This window comes from Dermacentor albipictus, chromosome 2 (genome assembly GCF_038994185.2).
Source record: "Dermacentor albipictus isolate Rhodes 1998 colony chromosome 2, USDA_Dalb.pri_finalv2, whole genome shotgun sequence".
Classification (NCBI taxonomy): domain Eukaryota; kingdom Metazoa; phylum Arthropoda; class Arachnida; order Ixodida; family Ixodidae; genus Dermacentor; species Dermacentor albipictus.
Window position 1 is genome coordinate 14165490 of NC_091822.1, and position 25226 is coordinate 14190715.

The 25226-nt window shown below is 48.2% G+C and overlaps 1 protein-coding gene across 22 annotated transcripts in view; it reads left to right on the top strand.

Moving 5' to 3' along the window:
* The window catches only part of LOC135910907 (inversin-like), a 686529-nt gene that overhangs the window by 376240 nt on the left and 285063 nt on the right, over positions 1-25226 (top strand). For 17 of the 22 annotated variants that reach the window (XM_070533476.1, XM_065442979.2, XM_065442974.2 and 14 more), the window contains one exon: positions 20844-20940. The exons of the other annotated variants lie outside the window; for them this stretch is intronic. In XM_070533476.1, the coding sequence (XP_070389577.1) occupies positions 20844-20940 (97 nt within the window). The remainder of the gene's footprint in view (positions 1-20843; positions 20941-25226) is intronic. 22 annotated transcript variants of the gene reach the window in all.

Consider the following 25226-nt stretch of genomic DNA (forward strand, 5'->3'; position numbering starts at 1 on the left):
AAATTTGCAGTCAAGAGGCCGTAGTGGCTCAGCCTCTGTGGCAATTATCAAATATCATTAGCTTAGTTAAGCCCAAAATACTCAGTCGGGCAACTATTAATAGCAGTAGTCGAGGGCACGCTTGAAAGGCACCATTACCAGTCTGCACGTCAAAGTGCAGTCAAGTCGTCGCCACTGTTGGTGAAACGGCAGCAGTCAACGCGAAAATGACAGCCACTGTTGGCAGCTTGCATGCGAACACACATTCATGTGGTGGCATTGTTTATTTTTGTTACCTGGCCCAGGCAAGTAATGCGAATAGGAGAACAATTATCAAACATCATTAGCTTAGTTTGGCCCAAAATACTCAGTCGGGTAACTATTAATAGCAGTAGTCGAGGGCACGTTTGAAATGCACCATTAGCAGTCTGCACGTCAAAGCGCAGTGAAGTCGTCGCCACTGTTGGTGAAACGGCAGCAGTCAACGCGAAAATGACAGCCACTGTTGGCAGCTTGCATGCAAACACACATTCATGTGGTGGCATTGCTTATTTTGGTTACCTGGCCGAGGCAGGTAATGTGAATAAGGGAACAATTATCAAACATCATTAGCTTAGTGAGGCCCAAAATACTCAGTCAGGTAACTATTAATAGCAGTAGTCGAGGGCACGCTTGAAAGGCACCATTAGCAGTCTGCACGTCAAATCACTGTCATGTCGCAGCCATTGTTGTATTTGTTTATCTGACGGCAAGTAACACCAATGTAGGCACAATTATTCACCCTGAATAGCTTTGCTAGCACTGTTTGTACTAAAAATGCTGAGTGAAGTTGAATGTGTTTTATTCAGGCAATTATTTAATTCACAAGCCATCGGCATAGCGATCGACGGCCAGGTTCAGACAATGACATTTGTGAAGTAATAAATGGTGAAAGTTGCAAAAGCTATCAGTGCACTGCTTTGCTGGGCTCCATTTACTGAAGAATGTCTTTGCAACGACGAAAGCATCAGACAGGAAATGACACCCCACTGCACAATGTTATTCGTGTTCAAATTTTTTGTCATCATATGTGATGGGCAGCGAAACCATCCGTTTACTAAGACTGATTGCATGAAAAATGCAACAGCATAGCAAGGTGTAGTTTCACAATATGGCACCCTTTCATGTGCACTTCTGGTGAGCTGCCACATGCACTGATGCATAAACATGATCAGAGGTAAGAGGCAAAGTTGCTGTGCAACTACCACGACGCTTTTAAGAAAATCTATCTCTAAACCTTTCTGCTTTCATAGGCGATCAAAATCTGTTTTGAGCAAGTTGGTTAATCACATTGCAGCAACAACACAAGAAGCAAGGACAGAAAACACAGCGAATAGGCAGATTGAGAAGACGAGGTAGACCAGTGAGAAAGGTTTTAATGAGATGGCCCTGCCGTACATGAGTTAGTGCTTTGAATGAGATTTATTATTGAAAATGTGTAATCACTTTGCTGAAAGAAAACTAGCAAAAGCAAATGCTAATATAATATAAAAGGACAGAAATAAGAGTAAGCGCAAATACGCATGGAAGCAGGCACGTATTCACACAGAAACGCGAGAACTAAGAAAAACTCCAATATAACGAAAGGGGGAAATAGAAAAAAAAATGACAAACGCAAGAAAACATACATTTACAAACAGACGCGGGTAGAGGTATTATAGGAGTGGGTTCACAAGCTGCTGTGCCTACCTTCTCATACGTTTTCTTTTTTAACCGTTCTCTTAACACTGTCTTGGGAATTTTTAATTGCATTCATGACATTAGTGCTCTCAGGCGCGTCCACATTTCACGACAGCGCTGAACGCCTTGACGTTATGCAATTATTATGATGTTCCCTAATTTCCCCCCACCGATAGAAGCAGCTTCAACCACGCAGTAACAACTTTTGAAAGAAACGATAGATGTACGAAGCAGAAAAGGCCGGTGTGATAAGGCTCATCTGTAAGGGTACTAAATATGAAAACGCGATCGGCAACACTTATGCTCAGTTCACTTCTGAGCGCATGAACATCGCGCAGTACGACCACTTCTACACCCAGTAACTCTGAACACATCGCACATACACATCACGATTTGTAGCTTGCAAACGCACTTCATAACAGCAAGAGCACAGCTCGAACGTCGCGGTCACCATGGCGCATCGCAGCCGGCAAAACGGCTCACACGCAGTATAGCACACGCAGAATGGCAGCGATAACGAGGCGATAAAAACTTATCGCCACTGATCGTATCATTACTTCTGAATGTTGCGATGGGCTGGCGTTCACCACTTCGCGGCAACGATCCGCATACACAGAGCCGAAACCAAGGGCCCTATAACGTAAAACTATTCCAATATGTTTCTATTCCAATCTCCTGACGTCAAATTTGCGTAACTACCAACGCAAGCACCGGGCGGTCAGCCCCAGGGTTGTCTGAACAGACCAATCAAACGCTCTCCTCGTTCATAGGAGGTCACCTTTGTTTGCTTGAAAAACGAATAACATTCCCTACACTGAGTGGTTTGTCGTATCTAATTGGCTGACAAGAGGCGAGGAGAACGCTCAAGTGGAGAGGGATTCGATGGGGCCGAGCCACTGCAAGGAAAGTCGATAACCGGATGAAGAGGGTGGTGCTGGCGTCTACGATTGGTCGGCTTTCCCTTACTTAGCTTGCGGTAGCTGGTCGAAAATCGCGGCGGCATGCAACGGAAGCTCAAGAATGACGCTAAAACTGACCCTCAGCAAAGAAGAGTTGGCAGAATGAGGGGGTAAACGTGCCGAAAGTGCTCGAAAACCTTACACGGCAACGCAAGAAGTTTTATTATACGCAAATACCCCTATGCTCTCCGGCAGGTGCGAGTAGCCAGCGTCTGAGCGATCGGCGGCAGCCATCTTTTATTCCTTTCGGAACGGGGCAGCGTGCGGCTATTCCGAAGAAAATTCAGTTTTGTTCGGCATAATAATGCATCTTTATCGCGTACACGTCACTTTGACGCGATGAGTTCTTGCGGTTTTGTGACGTCGCGTGACAGGCAGGTGAAGTGGCTGCAGCCCGAAAACATTTTACCAATAGCCGAGGGCTAATGGCGAAAAGGGGTCGAATCAGAAATAACTGTTTTTCTTTTTTCTGTCAAATCATGGATAATCAGTGTGTACACATCATATCAGATGGGGAGGTATCGCGGTTTTCGTGACGTCGCGTGACAGACAGGTGAAAGGGGGGTGGTCGAAAAAAGTTTTCGACCAATCGTGGAGGGCTGATAGCAGAATTGGAATAGAAAAGTTTGGAATAGCTTTACGTTATAGCGCCCCAAGCGTGTACGCCGGGTTCGCCAATCGGACGCTACTTATTTTGCCACGCCTTGAACGTGTGGGCTGCTCAGAATGCATGTGTATGTGATGGAGTTCTCGTCTGCGACGCACACGCGAAGCATGGTACAAGAAATCACGAAGTTGACGGCTTCAAATGTTTCTTCCTACGCTCTCGTAAACACAACACACACTTCCTGCGCTCCGTCTGTTTCTGTTGGCGATCGCACGCACTGATGAGGTCTGGAAGGGTACACCGGCTTGCTGCTTTCGATGACTATCTCCGTGGGTGCCAAGTAACTCTAGTAAAAATCACAAAAAGGAGAAAAAATAGACTGTTTCTGACGCGGCTGTAGCTTAGGCCTTACGTCCCCGCTTCGCTTCACTTCGAGCACGCGCCATGCTTGCTGTGACGACAGCCGAACCATCCGCCTCAGACCAGCCAATGAGAGACGAGCAGGCGTGCGGACGGGAAAGTTGCGACCGCTCCTCGCTCACCAGTAGAGAGCCATCAGCACGCGGGCGGACGTGGGCGGAACGGATGGGCGGACTGACCATGTAGTCCCTCCAACGCCTCGTCCCTCTCAGCAATCGAACGGATTGTAGGCCTAACGCTCAATGTGTTCGCACTGTCAATGAACTTTGCGCACCGTAAAAGCGCGCATGAAGGTACACAACAAGCTAATTAAAGCAATCCTTACCCTTGAAGAAGTTGTAACTGGGTAATATTTGCGTGGTATGGCACGCCGCCACTTGTTTCGGTGGGTGGGCGTCGTCCTTCGGAAATGAGAAGACTTGAATTTTTGAGTCTTCGTCATTTTGGCCCCGGCATTTCGGCACGCAGCACTTGTATGGCACGCTGATAACCGCAACTCCCGGCTTAAGCACCACCACGCGCGTTGATCGCGCGCAGGAACGCACACCCAGTACAGACACACAATACCACGCCAGAACGATACATGCAACGTCGGGCTGGTTGCTGCTGGTCCAGCGCGGGCGCTAATGCGCCTACTACGGGGTTCGCTCTCTCACGCGCGCCTACCGGATGTGAGGTTGCTCACGTGACATCTGGCAGCGCGCAGGCCTGAAGTTTTTAGGAGGTGTTGACTCTACCCCATTCTCTGCCTCATCTTCTCCCTCCTCTCTTCCATTATATCTACCTGCCCTGTGGACTTGCACGTTGGCAGAAAGGTAAGCGCTTGCGGGGGGTCACGAATAATTACAGCTGTCAAGACGCTAATGTGGCGACGTCCCCGGAGCTTCAGAGGGCCAGAGGGCATTGTGCGCATTCGACGCGGGGCGGTCCAAACGAACTCCTCGCATCTCTTTTTGCTCATCTACGCTCCTTCCATGTATATGCACGCTCTGAACCACCCTCCGATGCGGTGTGCCGGACAGCAGCAGCAGCAGCAGTGTGAAATCCGAAGGAAAAGGCAAAGAGAGCTTCGCTTTAAAAAAATTGATTCTTGCGTTTTACATACCAAAACAAGGATCTGATTATAGACCGGTTTTTCATGGGCGCCACCATATTGCTACGCAGTGGCGCCATCTATTGTCAGTCGGCGTGCTGGCTTGGGCGATCGCTCCGTCTTTCATGGCAGGTATACGCTCGGCGTTAGTTTCTGGTGTTTGTTTTCGCGCTCGTGCGGTCTGTTTAGTATGATGTGGCGTCTTCTACGTGGTAAATGGTTCTGTGAGCCGTACTGAAGTGGTTTAAGTCGGCATGGCCGGACTTTCTGCTGGCGTTAAGGCAGAGGCAGCACGCAGCGCCATGTATACGCGCATGTTTGAGCATACAATGAGCCTCGAATTGTGCACTTCTGGATGTTCCATTCACTTTTGTGACCTTATTTCAGTATTATCCCCTAGTTCTAATCTGCGGTTCAGGAGCAATGAAGCATACGCGATGATCGTAACAGCGTGGGTACCGTTCTGCTACGATAGGAGCTGTGCTGTTATACCTTGACAACAAGCATTCAAACTGTTTGCTGCAGGTTACATTGCGTCATACTTCGTTCGGTGGATGACGTTTCCACCCATAAATAAAATAGTGTGGGTTAGTACTAACAGCATACCTTACAGTGTGAAGTATACTTGTCCAGCAAAGCGACCGTTTACGAACTGAGTGCGCGTTGTAAATTGTGTTAGGTGCTGGATTACAGATATGTTTGTTCCATATAGCGCATGATTCAAGCGCACGGCATCAACGTTTACAGATCTATAAATGTTGTGCGCGTGACTATGCGAGGTCTTACTGCGGCGTTAGCCCGTTTTCGCTTTATTTTTCTAGAAATATGATAACAAATTTTTTTTTCGGTTGTGTTCATTCCATTCTCTACAACGCACTCACACGTATTACGGAATTTTTTTTCCTCAGAAGTAGCCATCGCATTTTTTTATGCGATTCCTCTCATATGTTATGGCTTCGCAGGGCAAAAAGGCGATGGCGAACACACAGCTTATATATTGCTACAGGCGTGTGGTATTTGATTGTTTGAACGAGGCGCGTGGACGCCATCACTCGACAAAAGAGGAGGAAGAACGAACTGGGCTCGCGCTGAGAATCTAACCGGTCAGTGCTGCAACCGCTGTTGTAAATATAACCTGTATATAGTTGCTCGTCTTACTGACTCATCCTTCGCGTGACATTGTGGGGCAGGTGGAAGGTTCCCCGTCCTCGCCACGGAGCTCCGAAGCGGCCGCACCGTCGTATTCTCAGCCATGGCTTCCAATGAAACCACACGTCGCCACCTACACATGCGGCTAGGAACCGTAACCACAACCTAGGTTACGGTTCCTAGTCTCCGTGATTCTGGGACATTGTCCTCGCAAAATGGCTTTGACGTCGACGATTGGCTCAGCGTGTATGAGCGTGTTAGCCAAAGCCACCACAGGGACTCTACCATCATGCTTGCTAATGGGATCTTTTATCCGGACGAGACACCGCGTGTCTGGTTTCACACCCATGAGGTCGAGCCCTCCAGCTGGGGCACCTTCAAAGAAAGGCTTCGCGACCTATTTGGCAACCCGTCAGATCGCCAACAGGCTGCGTGAGAACAGCTTGCCACCCGTGTCCAGTCGTCGAACGAATCGTATGTCTCCTACATACAGGAAGTGCTCGCGCTTTGCCGGAAAGTCGACGAGCACATGACCAAGGTTGGCTAGGTGAGCCATATCCTAAAAGGCATCGCTGACGACGCCTTCAAGTTACTCGTCTATAACGACGTTTCTACAGTCGACGCCATCGTCAAAGAATGCTGCCGCTTCGAGGTAGGCAAAAGCCGCCGCCTCGTCCCATAGTTTTCCCAGCTCCCAAACAGCCCTGCCACGTCCTCGTGCTCCGCTCTTACCGCCACACGACCATCGTTCGCCGTGAGATTGAAGCGGCGAGTCCGGCACCCCTTTATCCAAGACCCCTTGACGGTACCTTTGACCAAGCGGCCCCCACTATTTCCGTTGTTCAAGCAGTTATGCGCAAGAAATTGCAAACCTTCGCATCCCTGCCGCCTGCTCTGTCTCCCGACTGATTCGGCACCCATTCCCATGTCCACGACCTGTAATGACCAGTATTTCGCTCCCAGACCACGCGATGCTGCGAATTGGCGAACCGCATACGACAAACTGCTGGCACCGCGTTGGTCATGTATCCCGCCACTGCCGCACCACCTGGATAACGCCGTACTGGAGCTCATTCTCTGCCCCTCGCCCATACGCTGACGCTCGCCGTTATTCGTCCCGCCGTCTGTACCCTACTTCTGGTGCCCCTGACAGCCGCTTCTCCGTGCCATCCCCGTCGCCTCAACGACGTCGCTCCCCGTCACCCCAACCTCGCCGCTTTTCCTCGCCGAACCGACGGACGGAAAACTAGGCCATGCAGCTCTTGGAGGTAGTGCTGCATCACGTTCGTCCTGTCCAAATCCTCCGTTGGCGCTCTTTTTTTTTTTATTGCGATAAAGACTTGCCCTTAAGGCATAATTCTTGGAGCGTATATGTGTATTATATGTGTGCTGTGAGACATGTGTTGTGTATGAATTGAAGCAGTGTTTTGCGGAATCTGTTGTCATGTATCCAGCGGTCATAGCTGGATGTCACACTGTAGCGGAGGCCGGCTCGCAGTAGGAGACGCGAGCGTTCCGATTGTAAACCCGTACATGTCCTTATTAGGTGGTATGCATCTGCTTCCACCGCAGGAACGGAGCAGTATGGACACGTAGCACCCAGTGGTAAATTCGACCAGTTCCACCTTGAGACAACAGCCGGTGTCAGGGCCACCCCGGCCCGAAGCCTCCTAAGCACAACTTCCTCCGCCCTAGTAAGGTGAAGGGGGAGGGAGCAGACACACGGTGGGATAAGAGCGCGTGTGCCTTGCCGGAGAACATTTTTACGGGCTCGGAGCGAGTTACGCGGTTGGGGTGGTAGGGGAATAGGTGGAGGATCAGGATTAGGAGGGCAGTGTGCCTGCTGGTCAGCAACAATGTTGTGAGGGTTCGCTGAATGGCCTTGAATCCACTGCACCTTGACGCAAGTAGCTGTTTTACTATTCATATTGTGTATTGTCTCGCAGATTTCCGTCGCCTTATCAATCTTCTTGAGTTTCTGAATAGCCGCTAAATAATCAGTGAGATATCTAGTTGCTTGACGGCAGGCAGCTTAGATGTCGCATCTTGCACAGCGTCGTGGATGGCTTGAAGTTCCATTACTAGAGCGCTGGCTTCCGTAGATAAATAGCGCTGGTCCGCCGTCTGGGAGAATGGCAGCATCCGTATAGACTTTGGAGATGTTAGCGCATGATGCATCGACGATATTGTGTTCGTCAATAATACCTGTTGTATCGCTGCGTCGTAACTTCGTTGGCTTATTAGTTGTGATGCTGGTGAATTCCCAGAGAGGCATTGGATAGGGCTGATTGTCAATCCGAGAGCCGCGTTGAAAATGAGCATGCAACGCAGCAACAGCCGGAACAAGTTGCTTTGTTATTTCACGTGCTTTTTCACGTTGCAAAATTAGCTCTGCAATTGTGTTGAGCTGGGCATGTTCCTGTAAGGTTGGCATCGGAGTGATGCGGGGCAGTGCTGTGATTGTGAGCATAGCATCGCGATTAATCGTCTCCAACTGTGCCAGCTGTGCCAAAGTCAGCCGTTGAAATTGTGCCTGATATAAAATTCGTGGCTGCAAGACTGCACGCACCTAAAGCCCCTCAATCTCCCAAAGTAGCGCCATTCACTTCCCTCCTCCTCCGCTCGGCGCGGCCTCGATGGTGGCGCCGCCGGTGGTGGGCCTGCCGTAGCAGACGACGGCTAACACGCTACGGGAGGAAATCCGCGGAAAAGTACGTTCGAGTCCTGCGGAGCAGTTTTTTCAATCTAGATCTTGCTTTCTCAGTCGATAACTGACCTTAAGAATGTCGTGTCGGATTTGTGGAAGAAATAGAGAAAAGCACCATTATTCAAGGCGCATTTAAGGCGTGAAGCGCGCGCACGTTGAAAGTTCGTGTTGCTGAAACACGACACAAGCACGCGGTGTGCTCAGACACGCGAGTAATTACCAGAGTTTCAGGTTTTGACAGCGTGAAAGTATGTGCACGTGGTTTCGTAGGTTAATTTACGTACCTGCAGGATGCTTTTGCTCGGCCGGCGCGTGAGAGATTCCGACTGTCTGCGGTCAGCAATGCCTGGCAGCAGGGCCGTTTCTGTTCCGCGCCTTTTACAGATGTACGTAGCTCATGCACAGGTTGTGGTGGCCATGAGCAACGTTTTCACACATAGGCGGTATAGATAATTTGAACAACGTACCAGCATATGAAATCTTTATTTATTTATTACAGTGCAAATCGTTAGAATTTGATTGAAAAAAAAGAAGGAACTTGATGGGACAACTGGAAAGAGGTTCAGAAAATAATTATCCCCCTCCCCTCATTGGCACCAGCAACACTCTTGTTGAAGTGCTAATTTTATCTCTGTATACTACGTGCGTCTGTATTCTTTTGCGTTGTAAGTTTTCACAAGGAAGCAGTGTTGCGTTAACTGGGACAGTCAAGGCACACAAGACAGAAAAAAAGTTGACTCTTGGGTTTTACATCCCAACACCACGATCTCATAAGGCATGCCATAATGGGGGCTCCGGATAAATTTTTTTCCAGCCGGGGTTCTTTAACGCGCCCCCAATGCACTGGACACGGGCCCGTTTTGACACGGGCGTCAAAAGAAAAGGTTGGAGGAGCCGTGTCACTTCACAAAGCCGCGCGTTCTTTGCCACTTGCTCGAAGTCAGCCCGCCCGATCTTGTGAATACACACTTTTCTTCGTTTTGCGTTGTGCCCGGCGGATGGTAAAGCAAAAAGCTTTTTGCCGTCACTAGGTCTGTTGTGGCAACCGTAGGCGCAGCAGCACGGCATCGCAATTAAGCACTCGGCCCTAACACATTGTATAAAACTACCGCGCTCCTTCAAACCGCCTGCCGTACTTTCGTCGCGTAGGCCCAAGAATGGGGGTCGCAGCGCGCTGGAAAGAAAAAATATACAAAAGCGCGGCGCCTGCTCTGCGCCGGAAAGAAAAAATATACAAAAGCGCGGGGCATGCTTTCACGTGACACAGATTGGCCAATGGGGGAGCGGAGGAGGCTGGGGCGACAGGAGGGGTGGAGGAGGAAGCGCCTGGGTGAGCGGGGTGGCGGAAAGATCTAAGAATGGCGCTACTTTTGGAAAATTGAGGGGCTTTACACGCTCCAACCGTCGAGCTACGTCAGTACGAGCTCCAGCTGCTTTTGCTGCAATGCGACGAATAAGGTGACGGGTTTTTGTCGAACTCTGTCTGGTTTTACTGAGAAAGTGTGCACCACTGCCGGAGTGGAGAATATCGAGACCCAGTATGCGGACCTCAGAAGCTTCAGGGATTGTCACTGCGCCGAGTCTTAATATAAAGAGGTGCTGCGTGATTCGCGCTCCTCACCAACACGAACCTAATTGAAGTAGACGTAGATGGTGTTCCGTCGACGGCAATAATTGATACTGCAGCCGCAGTGTCCATAATGAGCGCTAACCTATGTTGTCGCCCCAAGAAAGTTCTTACGCCTGCCATCACTCGAGCCGTACGCCTCGCCATTGGCGCCACTGTTGCCGTCGGGGGTATGTGCGCTGCTCGCATAGGAATTTCTGGCCGCCAAGTTCCAATCCTGTTCACCATGCTGACCAGTTGCCCTCATGACCTAGTCTTGGGGCTCTACTTTCTGACGACGCATTCCGCCCTCATCGACTGTTCCGCTGGTACGCTGTGCCTCGGGCTTTCTTGTTTTCTAGACTTTGTTTTCTAGACTTTAGAAAGGCATTCGACTCCATTAAGCACCCTATTTTACTGTACAAGTTTGTAAATATGACATTAGAGGAACGGCTCTCCCATTAATAAAGAATTACCTCTTAAACCGGCAGTACACGAATATTAAGAATGGAAAGTCCAGCTTAGGTCAGATGCATTATGAAGTTCCACAAGGATCAATCCTTGGGCTGCTGTTATTTCTGCTTTATATAAATGACATAATTAACGTGCCCTCTACACCAGAAATAATACTGTACGCTGATGATGCCAATGTATTCATCTGCGGAGAAGACCTGGAAGTCCTCCAAGTAGAAACCGGTGTATGGCTGGAAAATTTGTCCACGTGGCTCCACGGTAATGAACTAGAGTTGAACACTAAAAAAACTAAGTACATTATATTCCGCGCTCGTAACAAGTGTATAAAACAAGAAATACTTATCCAATTTCGCGATGAATCTATCGAACGTGTAGGAACACATAAATTTCTTGGTGTAATATTTCACGAGCATCATGACTGGTCATCTCACATTGAAAAGTTCGCACTGGTATATATAGGTCCATTGGTATCATGTATAAGATAAAGAACCTTTTGCCTATCTGGCTAAAGAAACAACTGTACTGCACACTAGTACATTCGCGTTTCCACTATTGTCTTCTTGTCTGGGGCACAGTACCTAAAACAAGCATAAAAAACATATAAAGCTGCTAAACGAACTTCATCAATACGGAATAAAATTAGAAACAACTGGGAACCGTGCAATCAAGGCATTTTTTGTTGCGAAAGATTGATCCATTTCTTTTGTATGAAAGCTACATATGTACAATTTTGTTCCAGATTTCCGAATTGTTATTTTTTTGCAGTGTTATAATTGTATAAAGCATCGTTGAATTTATTGTCATGAATGCCTGAAGGAATTATCATTGTTCAACGTGTACACACATTTTTGTATTTCCATTCTCTCACTGTATGCCATGTAAACGGGGGCTCGAAGCTTCTCAAGTGGATAAATCCACTTTTTTTCGAGCCCTCGTCTTCCACAAAAGAGATTTGTGGATGGAATAAAATTTTTTGATTGATTGATATTTATTGCAAAACAAATTTTTGCGCCTAATAGATAATGCACCATACCTTAGGCACACTGCCCCATTGTTTAGAAAACATCAACTGCGCACACTGTGGAATGTCATAAACAAAAAGATAGCGGTAGCTAATTAGCTACAAATGCATTCCGATCGTACGGCTTTTTTTCATCAGTATCTAACGAAAACACGCACCTACAATACCCGGCACATATGTTACAATAAGGAAAAAATACGTACGAACTACGGCACCCACAAACTTAGCGACAAAGTTTCCAGTTTTTTAAACGATCACCATCCTGCTGTAAAGATTATCCAGGAAAGTAAATAATTCAAAGCTTTCAAAAATAACATCACTATGTATCTATTATCTCTGCAGGCATGCCCGCTGCTTTTGTTTTTCTTCTGTTGTTTCTTATAGCATTTTTCCAATTGTACATAAATGTTCAATATGAAATAACTCCCGTTTCAATGTTAACCAACCACTCTGTATTTCCATCTCGTTTAGTGTTTATTTTATGCGCTGAATGTCTTGTGCTCTCGAATGGGAGCAAGAAGGCGCAGACTCCTTGTCAGGCATCCACTTGCCTTTTAGTCGGCGCCCTAGGCAACTGTACCATACGTTGTCTGAATAAACTCTTTGACTCTCTTTTTTCAGACGTTCGCCCCGAACAACCGAACACCCTCTGCGCTACAGCGCCTGTTCGCTTGCCTCCAAAAGCCCTAACCTTCGTCGAATTGAACCGAACAACCGAACACCCTCTGCGCTACAGCGCTTGCTCGCTTACCTCCAAAAGCCCTAACCTTCGTCGAATTAGCCTCAACGGCAACCGTGCCTGATGGCGACTATGTCATCGCACCTTTTCGTGATGTCCTCTTGGCGCGCGACATCTCTGTGCCACACTCCGTCGTAACCCTTGCCGCTAATCGGATGTGTCTTCCCGTTATCATTCTTGGCTTGACGAAGCAAGTGTTACCTGAAGGCATAACGGTGGCCACGCTCCGGTCAGTGACAGACGACCACGTCACTGCTTTTGCAGCCGATGCGCCTCCACGTCCTCCAGGATGCCTTGAACCTCGACGGCCCATTACGTACCATGGTCGCTCCGGACCTCGCACCCGACCAAGCAGCCACCTTCCATCGCCTTTTGATTTGCTACCACGACATATTTGACACTGACAATCGACCACTTGATCAGACGTCCCTTGTTAAGCATCGGATCAACACTGGTGATGCTGTTCCCATTCACCGCCGACCGTATCGCGTGTCCACGTCAGAGCGGCAAGTTATTCAGCGGGAAGTAAACAAGATGCTCGCCAAAGGCATTCTTGAGCCCTCGTCGAGCCCTTGGGCGTCGACGGTCGTGCTCGTCAAAAAGAAAGATGGCACGTGGCGTGTCTGCGTTGATTACCGCCACCTAAACCGAATCGCTAAAAAGGGCGTTTATCCTTTACCACGAATCGATGACGTTCTTGATTGTCTTCACGGTGCCAAATACTTTTCGTTCATCGACCTTCGATTTGGTATTGGCAGATTTCCGTCGATGAGCAAGAGCAAGAAAAGACCGTTTTCGTCAGTCCAGATGGCCTCTACCAATTCAAGGTTATGCCGTTCGGTTTATGCAATGCCCGCGCCACATTCGAACGGATGGTGGACTCTCTGCTTCAAGGTTTCAAATGGTCAACTTGCCTTTGTTACCTCGGCGACGTCCTTGTGTTTTTTCCTACATTTGAGACGCACCCTGAGCGCGTCAGAGCTATCCTTGACGTCTTCCGCATAGCTGGGCTCCAATTAAACTGATCGAAGTGAAACTTCAGGCGCCGACCGATTACAGTTTGTTGCTAGGCCATCTCGTCGATGCTTCCGGAGTACAACCCGGCGCGAAGAAGGTTCTAGCAGTAACGGATTTTCTTGTGCGAACAGTTTCTTTCATTTTCTTTCTGCTTCTCGGGTAGCTTTTTTTTTTTCTTGTATGGGTGTACGTCCTACACCGCTGTTTTGCCGCTGTTACCGCTACCTGTAGGACCCCAGACTTCGCCAAGCTGCTCAGTGAGCAGCTTTTTGTCTGTGGTCCATTTTTCCTTGAGTAAAATAAAAGCTCATTCTGATTCTGATTCTCAGTCTGTCAAATACGTCCGCAGTTTTGTGGGGCTCTGTTCTTATTCTAAACGGTTCGTGAGAGATTTCGCAGCCATCGCTCGACCACTCACTGAACTTCTGAAGAAAGACGAGTCTTTTACGTGGGGTTCCCCTCAGGCTGCCGCGTTTTCACGCCTTATCACGATTCTCACCGATCCTCACCGATGCACCGGTCTTGGCCCACTTTGACCCGTTCGCACCTACAGTGGTCCGAACCGATGCCAGTGGTTATGGGATCGGCGCCGTCTTATTGCAACGCCAACACGGACACGACCGCGTTATAGCCTACGCTAGCTATCTCCTGACAACTGCAGAGCGCAACTATTCGATTGCCGAGCGCGAATGTCTTGCTCTAGTCTGGGCTGTTTCAAGGTTCCGTCCACATTTATGGCAAGCCCTTCTCAGTAATCGCAGACTATCATGCACCCTATCATGCACCTGCTATCATGTTGGCTTTCGTCGCTCAAGGATCCTACTGGCCGGATCGGTCGTTGGGCCCTCCGAGTTCAAGAATACCCTACACAGTTACTTACTAGTCGAGACTTGAACACCAGGACGCAGATTGCCTCCCTGCCTACCCATTCGAAGACGTGACCTCTACGCCTGATACTGACACTGACGCCTGTGTCCTCTTTGTTTTTTCTCTGCTCCATGTCGCCGATGAGCAGCGCCGTGACCCGTCCTTGCGTATCATCATTGACCGCCTGGAATCCTCACTTGCCGACAGTTCCCTTCTCTTATTCAGACTTCAAGATGGCGTACTCTACCGCCACAGCTTTCACCCCGACGGCCCTGCTTTACTCCTTGTGATCCCTAAACACCTTCGCTCGGCTGTTCTCTACGAACTTCACGACCTCCCCACTGCAAGTCACCTGAGTGTGGCACGTACCTACGACCGGATCCGCCGACGCTCCTTTTGGCCAGAGCTTGCTCGCTCCGTTCGAAGATACGTAGCTGCGTGTGAGAAATGCCAGCGACGCAAGACACCATCGACGCACCCTGCTGGGTACCTTCAACCACTCGACATTCCCGCGGAACCATTCTTTCGGGTTGGTTTGGACGTACTTGGCCCTTTTCCGCTTTGTACCCCTGGGAACAGATGGATCGCTGTGGCCACGGATTACGCCACGCGCTACGCCATCACCCGAGCGTTTCCTATAAGCTGCGCCACAGATGTCGCCGATTTTCTTCTACGCGACTTGATTTTATCACATGAAGCTCCGCGACAACTTCTCACAGATCGTGGCCGGACATTCCTATCGAAAGTTATCGCGGACATCCTGCAGTCCTGTGCCACGAGGCGAAAGCTATCCACGTCGTACCATCCGCAAAGAAATGTCCTCGCGGAGCGCTCTCACAGACATGCTCGCGAAATATGCCTCTTCGGACCACACTGACTGGGACCTCGCTCTGCCATTTGTCACATTTGCTTATCATTCCTCGCGCCACGACACATCCGGTTATTCCCCATTTTTCCTTCTGTTCGGCCCAGAACCAGTACTGCCCCTCGACACAGCCCTCCCTGTTCACGTAGCACCGACCAGTGAATATGCACTTGACGCCATCGCCCGCTAAGCCGACGCAAGCGAAATCGCTCGTGAACACCTACTGAAATCCCAAGAAAGTGAAAGGCGTTTGTACGGCAGGCGACACCGAGACGTGCACTTGCCGCCTGGTTCTTTGGTGCTTATATATGGCCTCCGTCACGTCAGATCGGCCTGTCAGAGAAGGCTGTCTCGTTACACAAGCCCATACCGAGTACTTCGTTTCATGACTCCCGTCACCTACGAGATCGCCCCTGACGCCCCATCTGCTTCCCAGTCTAGTAATATCACCCTCCCGGTGATAACATTTAGACTCCCCGAGACGTCGCTTCTGCCGCCGGGGGATTATGCTACACGCGTGTAGTATTCGATTGTTTGAGCGAGACGCGTGGGCACCATCACTCGAGAAAGAGGAGGAAGAATGAACTGGGCTCGCGCTGTGAATCTAACCGGTCAGCGCTGCAACCGCTGTTGTAGATATAACCTGTAAATAGTTGCTCGTCTTACTGACTCCTTCGCGTAACAATATGTATCATGCTGGTTCACAAACCGCAGTGATCGCTGTGTTGAGCAGCGCCATCGGCCTCATGCAGGAGGCTAGCGTAGACATATAGTAATTTCAAGCCTACTTTACTTGAAATGCGGGAGAACGATGCCGGTGTACCACACATATTTGATAGCGCCTGCCGCTTAGATGCCTCGTGGTGTCCTTAGGTTGGCCGTACACGAGCATGCGCTCTTATGTCTAGTCCCTTAGCCAAGCAACCAGATAGTGAGCAGATTTACCATTTCACGCTGGTAATAGAGAGACACTGATTCTCTTCGTTGAATTAAAACCGATATACGCAAAATAGTTCACAACACATATACACAAAGCGGCTGATAATGGGCGTCATATGTTTGCGCCCCCAAGAGATATATCCGCGTATTGTAGTTACCGATGCACCGAAAAGTTTCCCCGACGACCTTATATGAACGGGCATTGCGTAAATTTCACGAAGTACGAACTAAAGCATCTCGAAATCGTTCCGCAGCATGTGGTAGCAATACTTTCAAGCAGCGCTGCGCCGGATCGCCCAAGCCAGAGTAGGAAAGGCTCGCCGCGCGCCCTTTCCGCCTCGCCCAATGAAAAGGTGTGTAGACACGTCGTAAGGGGCGAATGCGAATTAGTTTTGACCAGCTGGGTTTCCTTAACGGGCCTCCAACGGACGGGACACGAGCGTCTTTGCATGTCACCCCGATCGAAGTGCGGCCGCCGCGGCCACGATTTGGTCCCGCGACCTCCCGCGCATAGAAAAAGGAACCAACTTTAGAGAATTGAAACTGTACCTTCCACAGTGCTACGAAAGTAAGCAGTGGCAGTTCATGGAACTTACGCAGGTGGACGCCAGATGGCTCTGCTCAACCAGGAAGTGGACTGGACTAGTTTTGAAGTGAGGGAAGCTCGCAGTAAAATTGAGTAAGAACGGCTGAGCAATATGGAAGAAAGTAAATGGGCTAGAATGCACGCCGCCTGTGACCAGCGAAACGTTTCACACGAAAAACAACATCAGTCGCGATCATGAGAGCAATAAGTCAATCAACGCGTCGAATTTACGTGAGTGTTCAGGTATCTGTACAAGAAAAACGTTGATTCACAGTGGAGGAAAAGAACTAGGAAGCTTACCAGCAAGTATGCGGCCTGTAGGGTGGGCAACACAGCAACAAAGAACGTCAAGCGGAAAATCAGAGATGCTGAAATAATATAATGGGTTGCGGCAATGCGAAAGAAACCTGCCATGAGTAACTACATAAGAAGAAAAAAAGAAATCAGGAAAGAAGCCATTTACGATAGCTCAAAGGGAAGCTCATGCTCGGGAAGCTCATGCGCAGCAAGATCGGGACGCCTCAGAACAGGCACCTATAAAGCGAGATATAAGACGGAAGGAGAAGCATGTGCTTGCTGCGGTAAAGCTAGGGAGACTATGGAGCATGTTTTATTAGAATGTGAAGACGTCTACCCAGCGGTGGATTTAGGCACCACTTGCCTCCTTGAAGCCTAACTAATTTTAACTCCTTGAAGCCTAACTAACTTTTATTGGGCGAACCTGTGCCCACAAAAATGAGGCTACACTTATAGAACAAATATAGCGGCCAACACGGTCGGCGATCGTCGAAAATCTGATCAGTCGGTCAAAAACCTCGGATATTATACAGCAGTCGTCGAATGTTCCAGACTAATCGTTGCGACCCGCGTGCTTTCCACAATGTTCTACACCATTCGCGTCACGTGATGAAATCAGATAACACAAGGTTCGGCGACAACAGACAGTGGATAGAAGCATCGATAATTTTCCAGAAACTTCGGATACATGCAGGCGCGTCCCGCGCTGTGCGATAACATTTGTTAGGTGGCGAAACATGGTCGCCCGATAGAGATAAGTACACGTGCCTATAGCAAGAACTTGGTGGCGCCAACCACCGTCCCGTTCCAAAGGGGACGCTCATACCATCCATCCATCCATCCGGAAGTGCAGCTTTTTGGAGAGAAATCTAACATGACCGCTTTTCACCGGTAGCGTACGCTGGTACGCGCCGTACTCGGTCTGCCGGCAATGCGGCATGCGTCGGTGTCTTTCCTACCGCGTAGTTGGTGCATTCTAATTGCCAGGAGACCAAAGAGCCTTTACTGACGCCCATACAAACAAGCCACAGGTGAGGTAACAGAAAGTGCCACTTATTGGGAGAATACAAGCAGTGTATATACTCGTGCAAGAGTAAAATAATGTGTTCATGTCCAGATACGCTGGAGTCATTGACGCGGGCTCGTTAACGGCTCACCGTCGTCGCACATGGCGGTCTGGTAACGAGCGACAATCTGCAGCGCAAGCAGATTGCACAGAGTGTCCCACCTGTTTGCAGCGACAGTCGCCGTTAAAGTTGAGGAACGTGCATTGCAAAGCAATGATGTGGCGCAGGAATCTGCTGCCGCAGCCAACACAGCGACATGGACTACCCGGCATTTAGCTTTAGCTCCTTTCCAAGCTGCACGTTTCTTTACGTTCGGGGGGCCGCTAATGTGTGGCTCACACTTGGTGCCCCACTTGGTCTCAATATGGAAAAATCGGTTTTGTGGGCATCACCTTCGGCAGCCACTTTTGCGGGCCTTTTCATGCATGCGGCTATCAACTTAATACACTTCGAACCATGCAGGCACGTATGCTGGTGTCCGTTCTCAGCAAATCCTGGTCGAGGAAGGCCACAAGCACAATTTTCCTGTGGCTGTAGTAGGAAAGAACGAACGGGCAGCACCATCTACAGTGTGTTTATGCTGGGACAACCGCAGTAATACTAACAGACTCTTCATCGCCGTGCACCTCACTGCTGCCGGCGAGCCGCATATATCAAAAAGCTTTCTACTCACTGGCTCCAAGTCATTTGCGCAGTTTATGATTAATATGGGTACCTGGCACAATGGCATATTTATGAATGAACTGCCGACAGCTTGGCCAGAGGTTCTATTACAGGCCCTGTGTTTACCCTTCTTCGAGCCACAGGTTTCATCACGTCTGTCAGGTTTAGAAGATACATCCTCTTAACACCAATATCAAAACTAACATCATCCTCAGAACTACACCACTTACAATTCCCTTGGAGCAGGAAATTTCGCAATACGAGACAGACGGAAGGGACATTAACGAGGCTGCGTTGTCGAGTCCCAACCTTAAAATTTATACATGCACTGATCTGGTCTGGCAATCTCCCCTTTGTGCCATTTCTGCAAATCATTAGAAAAGGTTGAACACTATTTAATACAATGCCGGCCTTTCTCCTCCCTGAGAAAAAGGACATTAGAAATTACAGTGCGACAGCTCGGCCCGCCATTGAACACTCCTGCACTGCTTTCTGTTGGAGCGTCTGTGCTTGGGCGCTCACACAGGAATGTATTTATCGCTATAGAAAAATTCATTATTGCATGAAACCGAGTTCATTGTCGACCGCTTTATTTATTTTATTCTTTCCTTGTTGCCTCACTTATAATATATGTGCCTTTTTTTTATTTAATGACTGTCCACTGAATCCTTTTGAGCTTCCCACGCGTTAATTTATTCATGCAAATTAAAGATTTTAACTTTATTACCTAAACACGCATGCCCGACTATTGGCCAATCTGAGCTTGATGTGCCAAAGGCATCAAGGTCATCATCAGTAAAGGCGCCGTCGGTTGCCGGTGGACTTCTCTCGCCTTTGTGCATGTTCCCAAGGAAGCCCAGATGCAAACTCTGCCTTAGGCTGGTGACAGCCTTTGTAAGGGCACTTGTGGCCACGAGCTAAATTAGCGGGTTAAACTTTCTGACAAAATTAGAGGATGTGGAAATCAAAATAGCGAAAGACCAGCCGACAGACCAGGTTTCCCGCAACTTCTGGTGACGTGAAATTAATTAACTTTCCTCATAAAATTTGGCCTCGGCAGCCAGAGACATATAGCCTGTCTGAGAGCAGTACACGGTACGTCTACGTTTTAGTTAGACAGGATAGTAACCGCAATCTTTATTACAACACACTTGGAAAAACACCTCTTATATGTTACGTACAACTGGAAGGCAACGGCAATGCTAATTAATGCAGTTGACATTCTTGGTGCGAGATAATGCGAGCGCAGCACAATGCCGTGTAACTTGTTGCTTTATTCGTGTATCACGACATGCAATAGTAAGTAACATTGATGTGCTGAAATAAATGGAAAAGGCAACTGGTATATCAAAGATGTATAGAGGTTTCGGGTGCGCATTGGTATAAAACTAAAGAAAAGAACTTTAATAGATCGCGTGCCAACATGTGTACATCAGAGCGTGACAAAAAATGTAGGAGTGCGCCACGACTTCTACTCATGTTTGGAATCGAAATGGCTGCTCAACAATATTGTCCGTATCAATAGCGGTCAAAGATTATGTGGTCACCACCCTAAAATAGCGCTTGCATGTAGGCTCCCTAATGCTCCCTTTGAGGGACAGTTTGGCTGTGTTCTTGATCTAATAATAATAATATTTGGGGTTTTACGTGCCAAAACCACTTTCTGATTATGAGGCACGCCGTAGTGGAGGACTCCGGAAATTTTGACCACCTGTGGTTCTTTAACGTGCACCTAAATCTAAGCACACGGGTGTTTTCGCATTTCGCCCCCATCGAAATGCGGCCGCCGTGGCCGGGATTCGATCCCGCGACCTCGTGCTCAGCAGCCCAACACCATAGCCACTGAGCAACCACGGCGGGTTGTTCTTGATCTGTCCGTAAATATATACTACACTGGAAGCTCTTAATTCGTAGTGCTAATATTTGTTTGAATGCTAATTTATTACTTAATGTGGGGTATTGTTGTTAGTAGCCACTTTGGCACATCTTGATGAAATGCTAGCAGCTCGCGGTAAATTTATCAGCCGTCGTAGGATACGCTTTTCATGATCCTCTCATGCTTGGCGCAGACGTACAGCACTGCACTATGCCGCTAGCCGGGGCTCGACCGATTGCACGAGGGTCTTGCTTCAATCGCACGCCGACCCAAACCTCACTGATGCACAGGTAAGCGTTTCGTACGTGTGCAACTCCCAAAGCATTTCGCCTGGCTTGGCAGCACGTCGTCATCGCCACTGCATGGCCCACCGTAGATGCTTTGTGGCTAAGCACGAGGTCGCGAGATCAAATCCCGGCGGCCGCATCTCGATGGCGACGAAATGCAAAAACGTCCGTGCATCGGGTGCACGTTAAAAAAACTCCAGGTGTTCAAAAGTAATCCGGAGCTGCCCGCTAGGCCGCGTCTCATAATCAGATCTAGAAAACCTAGAGACCTAGAAAATACCGTTTGCGTTGAATGGGAAGGGATGATGAGCGAGGAGAAAGTTCATATCAACAAGGGACTGAGGCAGGGGTGCCCTTTATCCCCACTGTTGTTTATAATGTACGTGGTGAGGATGGAGAGGGCGCCAGAAGGAAGTAATATTGGGTTTAATCTTCATACAAACAGGCGGGTACAATAATAGAGCTGCAGCTCCCAGGTTTATTTTATGCGGACGACATTGTGTTGCTAGCTAACAAGCAAAGTGACTTGCAACGTCTGCCTAATATCTGTGGGCAGGAAGGCAACAATTTTGGTTTGAAATTTAGTGTTAGAAAATAAGGTGTTATGGTATTCAATGAAAACAATGAACAGACAGTGGTGATACAGGGCCAGGAAATACCTCGGGTAACAGGCAGAAGATATATGGAAACACAGGAAAAAACAATAACGGCCAACGGAAAGAGAAATGCAGACAGAATAAAGCACATAGCGCTTTGGGGATACAATAGGTACGAAGTGCTTCGAGGTATGTGGAAAGGTGTAATGGTTCCAGGACTTACTTTTGGAAATGCGGTTGCTTGCTATAAATCAGGGGTACAATCAGAACTCCATGGGAACCAAAGGTCAGTGGGTCGCCTCGCATTGGGTGCTCGCGGGAAGACTACAAAAGAAGCTGTGCAGGGTGACATGGGCTGGACTAGTTTTGAAGTGAGGGAAGCTCGCAGTAAAATTGAGCAGGAAGAACGGCTGAGGAATATGGAAGAAAGTAAATGGGTTGGGAGAGTGTTCATGTATTTGTACAGGAAACACATTGATTCACAGCGGAGGAAAAGAACTAGGAAGCTTACCAGCAAGTAGGCAGCCTGTAGGGTGGGCAACACAGCAACAAAGAAGGTCAAGCAGAAAGTCACAGAAGCTGAAATAATCTCATGGGTGGTGGCAATGGAAAAAAAAAAAACCTGTCATGAGTAACTACTTAGGAGGAAAAAATGAAATCAGGAAAGAAACAATTTATGATAACTCAAAGGGAAGCTCATTACTTTTTGAAGCGAAATCGGGATGCCTTAGAACACGTACCTATAAAGCGAGATATAAGAAGGAAGAAACATGTGCTTCTGCGGTTAAGCTAGCCAGACTATGGAGCATGTTTTATTAGAAAGTGAAGACGTCTACCCAGCGGTCGATTTAGGCACCACTGGCCTCCTTGAAGCCCTGGGGTTCAGCGAGAGCAGTGGGAAAGTAAACATGTCTGCAACAGGCATTAGTAAGAGGTGATTGGAGGATTGGTGGAAGAAAAGTAGGGAAATTACAGACGACGGACTCGTACAAAAGCACAGTTCGAAATAGGGGATCAGAAAATTTGGGTGTGGTAATTCATAGTTTTTTTTCGTTTTTTTTATTGTTTAACCTAGGTAGGACATTAGGCAGTATATAGTAGCAAAAGCTTGGTGGCGCAACCTTCCGCCCCGTTCCAAACAGGACGCTCATAACATCCATCCATCCATCCATCCATCCTTAGTTCTTGCACGCGACACCGCAACAATTATTTTTTAATAACGATTGAATACCGCAGAAGTACATTGCACTGGTGATTACTTAATGCCATTATTGACGTCTGGTGTATTTCTTGAAATTGATTCCAAGTGGATGCGCCTTGCGAAACCACCGGCGACCATTCGTAAATTAAAATATCTAGCGTAAAGTAATCACTTACCAAGTTATTAGCAAACATTTGTTAAGAATTTAGATATGTGTTTTGTTTTTTCGTGCACCTAATGTCCGCCTCTCATTTAATCCAGCTCAATGACTAGAATCAGGTTGTCGGCAACAGGGGAGTTTTAAAAATTCCGTACAACCTTAATATTATCCCCCAATATACTCTTTCCAATGCGCACACGCTTAAGCACAACCCAAATCTACAGAGAGCGTTTATCAAAGCCGGCAAAATTATTTACAACAATAAGAAGATCTGCCGATCTCATGCACCGTGGAAATCGACGGGAGCGAACCTTTCTGCGAGCCTTGCGTTGATTGACGATAATTGGCGGGGATGTTTACGGGGGCGGCGTAAGCATTCAGTGCACTTCGAGAGCGGCCATACATTTCTTGCGTGCGTGCGTCACTCGTGTTTTCCTGCGTAGTCACAGAACACACAGCGATACGTTGTTCTGCACCACTGTTCATAGCCTGCGAGAAGGCTGCCAATGTCCATGCCTCGCACTGCGCAAGGCACTGTTAAACTTAAATTATTGGCCAAGCCTTAATCTGATCACGAGGCTTGGTTATAGTTTTGACCACTTCTTTAACGTAACTGAAGTGCCAGCAGTTTTGCATTTCGTCCCCGTCGAGATGAGGCTGCCCCGTCCGGGACTTCGGGGCACGCAAAAGCCACAACGCTGCTACCGCGTTACGGAAGTGCAGATTTGACGAGCGGCCGCTTCTGTCGCGTCGTCTTGACGCTGCGCTGCTTTATGTTGGCTTTCCACCTGCAGGCCCTACGTCACTGGTCCGCTTGGCAAATTTGCATGGCATTTTTTTTTCAGAAATAGAAGAAACATACCATACATTGAAGTGAACTTATTTTGTCAGAGACTGCTGTCTTCTATATGTCGTAGTGTTTTGTTGCCTTCTTACGTTGTCTTCTCCTTTCTTACGCACTCCGCCAATGTATGCGAGTGAAGAGCGGTCAGGATTTTATTCACTCATTTCGTGACTGCGCTAGTTCTACCCGTTCCATGCCTCCTCGCCCTGCCTCTTCTGTACCATGCTGTCCACTTCCCATCCTGAGTGTTACGCGTTAGTATAAAGGTAAGCGATGCAGTTTCTGCATTGACTTTGGGTGAGTCACGGATATCACAGCAACCGCGAAGGTATTGTGGCCCCGCCCAGGGAGCTCCAGAGGGTGCTTTGACGACGTGGTGTAGTAATGAAGAAGTAGGTCCCCTTGGGGAACCTCGGAGTAGCATTACCTTGAATAAGAGAAAAAGTAGGAAAACAAGAAAGAGAGCTGACCATGCACTGGGCTTCATAAACATACTGGGCAGCAAAAGGAAACGTGTGTAGAGATTGAGAAGCAGTCAAATAGAGAACAAATAGGGGTGTATGCGGCTACAGAAACGCACCTTAGGGACTCGGAAGAGCCGCCAGTGATGGAGAACTATGTTTGGGAAGGGTGCAGCAGAATTAAATCGGAAAGAAAGTGAGGGTGAGTCGTAATGCTCATCCATCAGGGAGCCAAATGAAAAAGAGTAAATTCATGATGTCAAGAGCCTCTTTGGTCATCAGGTACAATGAGTGGGAAAAAAACTTGGCTGGGCGTAATGTATTTGTGGGCCGGAAATAATTGCAGAGAGAAGAATCGAGAGGTAGTGAAATGCCCAAGTGAAATGCTTACTAAGCGTTTCAGGAATCATGCCTAAATTATCCTATTAGGTGGCATGAATGCCCACATACAGAATCTAGGTGGCTACACCGACATCAACAGAAAGTCAATGCTAGATCTTTTTGTGCAACATAACCTCGTTATCGTGAATACAGGGCCTAAGTGTGAAGGGTACATCACGTGGGAAGTGGGAAACCGGCAATCGACCATTCATTGCTGTCTGATGACAGAAGGAACTCATGATAAGTTGAGAGAAATGGTCATTGATGAGGAAGGGTACAGCAGCATAGGGAGTGACCATAAATGCATCATTTTAAAAATGGGATATGTAGTTGGGAAAGAGAGCAAGGAGTGCGAAATGGCCACTCCAAAGTTGAAGGATAAATAAACAACAAATATAGTCACTAGAGTTGAGGAAGAACTTGGCAAATGGCCAAGCAATGAGTTGGAATATAGGGAGCTGCTAAGTTTAATAACGCCAGAAATACGGGAAGAGAAGGAACATGCTCAGCAGATCACGGTCAAGCGCGCAACAACAAGTCAAAGTGAGGAGCAGACAAAACAAGCGCTTACTTCCAACTGACCGTGTATTTACGAAATTGCATTACAAGAACACTTTTCATCATGAGGTCACAAGGCCGAATGCCG